General features: G+C 40.2%; 1 protein-coding gene across 1 annotated transcript in view; it reads left to right on the top strand.

Moving 5' to 3' along the window:
- Positions 1-1,994: 1,994 nt before the first annotated feature.
- LOC109956646 (phospholipid phosphatase 1-like) overlaps positions 1,995-7,555 on the top strand; it is an 8,277-nt gene continuing 2,716 nt past the window's right edge. The window contains exons 1-6 of the mRNA XM_020593942.1: positions 1,995-2,446; positions 5,667-5,818; positions 5,939-6,213; positions 6,943-7,000; positions 7,217-7,393; positions 7,506-7,550. Of these exons, the coding sequence (XP_020449598.1) occupies positions 2,389-2,446; positions 5,667-5,818; positions 5,939-6,213; positions 6,943-7,000; positions 7,217-7,393; positions 7,506-7,550 (765 nt within the window). The 5' untranslated portion in view covers positions 1,995-2,388. The remainder of the gene's footprint in view (positions 2,447-5,666; positions 5,819-5,938; positions 6,214-6,942; positions 7,001-7,216; positions 7,394-7,505; positions 7,551-7,555) is intronic.

Below are 7,555 nucleotides of genomic sequence, written 5' to 3'. Positions count from 1 at the left end.
ATATGACAAATAAACACTTTGACTTCAATGTATCTTCTGCTCAGTGCAATATTCCTGTGACCCCGTGACCTATTTCAGTCAGGTCACTGCTGTAAATTCATATTCATATTGAGGAAAGCACAAGCCAAGGGTTTCACTTATTTGTAATTTCTTGAATTTGTAACTCACAGGCAAAATACACACTACATATTTAATATAGCATTTGACTTATACAACAATTTGCGAAAACACATTTTTGCATACAACTTAATTTATGCACAAACATGGACTAATACACATATTACTGCCAGCTGTCTTACCTCATATCTTACCTCATAGTGAAGGCAGGAAAAAGTCTTACCTAATATTTTGTGTTTTAATGTGGTTTTCTTACATTTCCTTGGTGAAAGTAGCAGCAAAAGGACCTAAGTTGAATTTTAGTAAAACAACATTATAAATAAAATTATCAAGAATTAGACTTGCATGTTTCTTTGTTTACATTTATCATTACTTTCTTAAGCGTATGCAATTGCAGGTTAATATTTACGCAACTTACCAGTGTTTCTACACACAAATAAACCAGCGCTGTCCTGTTATGAGAGGCTTCATCTTTGCGGATTAGTTATTGACACAAAGAACACTTAGGTTGAACCCATTTACCTCCCTCTTGCTCTTTTGCTCTCACAGAGGTCAAAAATAACAAGAGCCATGCCGCCACCTTCAAGAAAACCACAAGAAAACAAATTATCTTTTAATAAATGACATACCTGTACCACTTTGACTTAGAAGCTGATTATGCACACAATGTTGTTTATTGTCTCAAACTGCAAATTAGCGCAATGTAAATACAATGAAGTAGACTGGTTTTATAATCGATCCATGCTTAAAAGGTATTAAGGTGAACAATGAGAGGAAAGGGAGAACTACATGAGAAGGGCTTAGAGAGAAACAACACCGTGTTTGACACTGGTGGTTCTAAATGTAACACATTTACTATCACATAAAAAGTACTGTCCACGGATGTTGAATTTAAAAGGCCTTTCAGGACATATAGGTTGCGATAAATGTACCACTACCGATATCTAATCTCCTATACTGTGCATTCATGAGACAACGGTCTCTCCTCTATTAATAGTGTTACTGATGTCATTACCTCTGCAGACCACTGCGAGGAGGAGCAGCTCTGCATCAGCCTACCCCTGTCGTAACGTGACCGCGGACGCGCTATAGGCCCGAAACTCCTGATACCACTTCCCTGTGCTGTGCTGCATTCATGTACACATCAGAAATTAAACACAAGGTCTGTGTGGTAGCAGTAAAGACCTCAGTCCTCATTGCGTTTACTTGACAAACAGGACTTTACTCCAGTCAGGAGATCACATGGGACAGAAAGTAGACAGTAGACAATAATGTTAATGATACTAGTACTTGTTGTGAAAGGTAGACTATTAAAGACAGAAACTAGAAGACCTAACCCTTACTAGCATTATGACACACTAGGGCCCTCGGTACAGATATGTTGAAGACCCCCGCCCTGTAAAAAGACACAAAATGACCACAGGCCATGCAGTCATGTACTATAGCTTGTAATTCTTTTGTGTCTCTTTCTTCTTTCTGGCCAATCTGTGTACCTCCCATGACATTTTGTAGGCCTATTTTTTTGTACTTTTATTTGTGGTAACCCCTTGGCCCTCTGATCCTGTGCCTGGTTGGCTACCTATTTTTATTAAGCAAAATCATAGAAAACAATAGAACCCAAGACAATACCACAAACAATATAATTAAAGTAGTTTTAACAATTTTGAGAAATATATACAATTTATTATTATTAGCCTGTTTATTTACTTGCATTTTTATTTAGGCCTATCATATTTTATTTCTTTGTATGACAAGTGCTGTATGTCTAAATCTGTGATGACTTTTACTTTTATGGCCACGCTCTCTCCGCCCACTCAGTGTTACAACTCAGCAGTTCAAAGGTTTCCCCTGGCATTCTCCCATTGCCTACGGTCCGGGAAGGCAGCATTTCTCATACCTGGAGAGGAGCGCTTGTGTCCGCACTTAACGGTTCGTGTCTGTTCCCCAGGACGGGACAGTATTATAAGCTGAACAAATCCTTCTCTGTTAGGATGCTTATTGAGCAGTTGCACGGGTGAGAGACGCTTTTGACGTGTGCGGTGCTGTTAGACTAGATTTAGTTGAGTATTTTTGACTTAGAGTAGGTTATTTTTTTTATCCCTCGGTAGTTGGTGGTAGCACGACACTGGTGTTTTTTTCTATACACACATATATATTTTGTGATGGAATAGTGAACAGTGTGCGCCAGAAAGGCTGCGTCTCGTCTCTCCTGACACCATCCGGGACGGAACATTTTTGACTAAGGCAAGCGCCAAAAGGAGAAGGCGCAACATGTTTGAAGCCTCGGGAGTCCCTCTCATCCTGCTGGACATAGCCTGTGTAATACTCGGTATGTAAATCTCATGGTTAGCAAACCGCTAATTCATCTTGTTTATTTATCAAGAATAAACTGAGCTGCAGATAGTCTTCTATCATCAAGCAAAAATTAGAGGACCTTTCTGTTTGAGACATAGTAGTCTAAGCAAATCCAGTCAGATGATCTGCATGAATGTCATATAAATACACACAGGGAAGCTTGAGGTTCAGGGAACCAGGCTGGAAAAAAGCAACAAAGTCCCACCCTGTGTGGTTTTTCCCAGGCAAAGCTGTATTTTTTAGCTCACTGGAATGTAATCACAGCAACAGAAAAGTACTGCAGGACTGTATCCAACAATGCTGCAATGATACTGCAGTAACAGACATTTAAAAAGATCTCAATCACAGCTGTAAGAATCTGAACTCTGTACTGTGTGGGACAGTCAGAGGGATCAGAGGGATATGGATAGACAGGTTTAGACACAGAGCTTCATAATTCCTTTCCTCTTGTTAATCTGCATTGAGCCACTTTGCTTAGTCAGTGTCTTGTAGTTGGCTGTGCTGCTGACTGTACACGTCGTCTCATTGTGGTTTGGACCTGGCAGCAGCAATCAATCCCATATCTTCTATCCACAGTCTAAAAAAGAGTCAGACATATAGCAACATATTTTTAGTTACAAAATTAACAAAAATATAAATTAATAATAAAAACTCATGGCAACCTCTCAGTGCAAACATGTTTTAAATCTCTGTTCATAGTAACAGGGATTTGTAATCTTTCCTGTTTAATATAAATAAAATAATGTGCATTTTCGTCTGTGACCTGCACTAAGATATTACTATCTTACTGGGTGGGGCATATGGTAATATAGTTTGAAAGCACTAATACAGAGAATGACGACAGCCATCAGTGTAATATGCCCTGTTGGAAGGTTTAAACCAACATGCCTTAATAGGCAATATGTTCCGTGTGATGACTCAGTTAACCTGGCAGCATTTATTTTAGTGATGGTACTTGGAAGAACGCCTGGCATTGCATTACTTGCTTCACTTTAGCCGGCAGCAATTGTTCTTGTATCTTGTTTCAGTTTTGTAATGTTCAGAAAAGCTGTGAAGAATATACCTTTAAATCAAATCTGAGTGTATTTTATGGGCCTGGGTGATGATTCCTCTGCCCACTTACACGAGGATTAATCTTGTCAACTGAATCACTGTTCTTTTATCCAAAGTTAAGCATATGACCCGTATGTCTGCAACAGAGTATTAATATGTCTACATTAGTTCTTGTGTTTTGTTTATCCGATATTGTTCTGTAATAAATGAAGGTTTCAAGTGTTTGAGTTATTGTGTAACTTTATGTCCTTGAACTGAATGAATTTCCTCAAATAAACCCATAGATTCTTTTCTTAGGAGGGGAAATACTTGTGAGATCCTGACAAATTTCCTGAATCATGTCATGCACATTGTGTAACAGTAGCAGAGGCTCATCAGGCTGAGTCACATTAGTGTTTGCAGCTGGCTGTGTAACATGATATACAGTGGGTACGGAAAGTATTCAGACCCCCTTAAATTTTTCACTCTTTGTTATATTGCAGCCATATGCTAAAATGATTTAAGTTCATTTTTTTCCTCATTAATGTACACACAGCACCCCATATTGACAGAAAAACACAGAATTTTTGACATTTTTGCAGATTTATTAAAAAAGAAAAACTGAAATATCACATGGTCATAAGTATTCAGACCCTTTGCTCAGTATTTAGTAGAAGCACCTTTTGAGCTGATACAGCCATGAGTCTTTTTGGGAATGATGCAACAAGTTTTTCACACCTGCATTTGGGGATCCTCTGCCATTCCTCCTTGCAGATCCCCTCCAGTTCTGTCAGGTTGGATGGTAAACCTTGGTGGACAGCCATTTTCAGGTCTTTCCAGAGATGCTCAATTGGGTTTAAGTCAGGGCTCTGGCTGGGCCATTCAAGAACAGTCACGGAGTTGTTGTGAAGCCACTCCTTCGTTATTTTAGCTGTGTGCTTAGGGTCATTGTCTTGTTGGAAGGGGAACCTTCGGCCCAGTTTGAGGTTCTGAGCACTCTGGAGAAGGTTTTCGTCCAGGATATCCCTGTACTTGGCCACATTCATCCTTCCCTCGATTGCAACCAGTCGTCCTGTCCCTGCAGCTGAAAAACACCCCCATAGCATGATGCTGCCACCACCATGCTTCACTATTGAGACTGTATTGGACAGGTGATGAGCAGTGCCTGGTTTTCTCCACACATACCGCTTAGAATTAAGGCCAAAAAGTTCTATCTTGGTCTCATCAGACCAGAGAATCTTATTTCTCACCATCTTGGAGTCCTTCAGGTGTTTTTTAGCAAACTCCATGCGGGCTTTCATGTGTCTTGCACTGAGGAGAGGCTTCCGTCGGGCCACTCTGCCATAAAGCCCCGACTGGTGGAAGGCTGCAGTGATGGTTGACTTTCTACAACTTTCTCCCATCTCCCGACTGCATCTCTGGAACTCAGCCACAGTCATCTTTGGGTTCTACTGTACCTCTCTCACCAAGGCTCTTCTCCCCCGATAGCTCAGTTTGGCCAGACGGCCAGCTCTAGGAAGGGTTCTGGTCGTCCCAAACGTCTTCCATTTAAGGATTATGGAGGCCACTGTGCTCTTAGGAACCTTAAGTGCAGCAGAAATGTTTTTGTAACCTTGGCCAGATCTGTGCCTTGCCACAATTCTGTCTCTGAGCTCTTCAGGCAGTTCCTTTGACCTCATGATTCTCATTTGCTCTGACATGCACTGTGAGCTGTAGGGTCTTATATAGACAGGTGTGTGGCTTTCCTAATCACATCCAATCAGTATAATCAAACACAGCTGGACTCAAATGAAGGTGTAGAACCATCTCAGGGATGATCAGAAGAAATGGACAGCACCTAAGTTAAATATATGAGTGTCACAGCAAAGGGTCTGAATACTTATGACCATGTGATATTTCAGTTTTTCTTTTTTAATAAATCTGCAAAAATGTCAAAAATTCTGTGTTTTTCTGTCAATATGGGGTGCTGTGTGTACATTAATGAGGGAAAAAATGAACTTAAATGATTTTAGCATATGGCTGCAATATAACAAAGAGGGAAAAATTTAAGGGGGTCTGAATACTTTCCGTACCCACTGTACACTTGGATGATATGCAAGATCGAAATCTGTCAGTGAGGTGAAATGTATTGTCATTATCTGCCTCTTTTTTCATGTTAACAGTTGGACTTCCATTTTTTATCCTTACTCCTCTACACAACCCTTTCAAACGAGGGTTTTTCTGTGATGATGAGTCCATCAGATACCCCCTCAAAGACGACACCATACCCTACCCACTGCTGGCAGGAGTCATGATCCCCTTTGTACTGATCATGGTAAATACAACAGTCTTCTTCCTTATTGGCAGAGAAAAATATTTGACTCTTTTGCTTGTATCTTATATTGGGTCAAAGTGTGTGACTGGTTTACACATGAGTTAATATATTCCGTTACAGATTCTCTGTGGCGAGTTCCTTTCTGTTTACTTCTCTCGCATCAAGAACCAGTCATTAGGGACTAAGTATATGGCATGTATCTACAAAGCTGTGGGCAGCTATGTTTTTGGAATGGCTGCTAGCCAGTCTCTGACAGACATCGCCAAGTACTCCATCGGTCGTCTGCGGCCAGACTTCCTGGCTGTGTGCAAACCAGATCGCATCAACTGCAAAACTGGTGGTTACATCGAGAACATCACCTGCACCGGAGACAAGTTTCTGGTAGACGAGGCCAGGTAATGGTCCTGAACATGAATTATATGAAACCCACACGATCCACTTCTGAAAATCCCAACATGTGTCATTTCTTCTGTTTACATCATAACATTATCAGCATTGTGTAGTAGTTGCAGTCTTGCTGGGAGGAATCTCCAGTTACTTGCATTATTTAAAAAGATACTCCAGTGATTAAACATTGTAGTTCAGTAAAGTTGTGGGACTCGACAGACATAGGTTAAAAAGAGAATAGTCAAAACTGACACAGTTGGCTGAGACATCCTGACTTTCAGTCCCTAGTGTGTGTCAAGCTCCAAAAACACTAAATCATTCACTCTAACTATAAAGTGTGTAATAGTGTCTTTTTGTTAGATATTACTCTGGTAGCCACCCACGGGTTTCAGACTCTGTTCCCCCCAATTGAGGCTTTTTGTTAAAAAAATGTGTAGTCTCAAAGGCCGACCTGAAATAATCCTGATAATATCAGTAGTTATTTTCTCAGATAAATACTGAGAAACATTATACAACTGTATTCACTGACTAAATTGCACTTTTTGCAATGTGTACAATTAGCGGAATACCCCTTAATCTTTCTAACTTTATAGCAGGAGAGTAATTTGACAGCGATACAGTGTGATTATGATAGACTTTTGGTATTAACCTAAAATATGCATTTCACATGAAAAGTGACTTGATTAGGACAAAGGTGCCTAATTTCATGCAGTATATTTTTTGTTTATCTTTTGTAGGGTGTCCTTCTACTCTGGTCATTCTTCCTTCTCTATGTACTGCATGCTGTTCCTTGCAGTAAGTTCTTATTGTCTGTTTAAAAAAAAACTATTTTGAATTTGGCATACATATAAGCGTGCTAACACTGTCTTATTACATAACTGTTTTCAGTAAAGGCATTAGCTGCTCACACCTACAGTCTAAATATTGGCTTGGATAATAAAGGCTGTATGCCTAGGTTTGAGCTTTATTTGCTTGTAAAATGTATTTGTTTCCTCCTTCATGCTACCATAGCTGTACATTCAAGCGAGACTGACATCAGAATGGGCGCGGCTTCTGCGTCCCACCATTCAGTTCTTCTTGATTGCAACTGCTGTGTATGTGGGTCTGTCCCGGGTGTCTGACTACAAACATCACTGGAGTGATGTGCTGACTGGCATCGTGCAAGGGGGGTTAATGGCCGTTTTCGTAGTAAGTTTAATCTAAAGCTTCAATAAAATAGTAAAGTAAAGTGAAAGGTCCAATCTTCACAGTGCAATTACAATAACACACACTGTAATGTTGTTGCTCTCTTTTTCTGCAGGTTTTTTGTGTGGCCAACTTTTTTGAACAGCCAGTGGACGCCGGGGTGTC

This window comes from Monopterus albus, unplaced genomic scaffold (genome assembly GCF_001952655.1).
Source record: "Monopterus albus unplaced genomic scaffold, M_albus_1.0 scaffold20.1, whole genome shotgun sequence".
Classification (NCBI taxonomy): Eukaryota; Metazoa; Chordata; class Actinopteri; order Synbranchiformes; family Synbranchidae; genus Monopterus; species Monopterus albus.
This window is presented reverse-complemented; position numbering and strand designations above follow the sequence as displayed.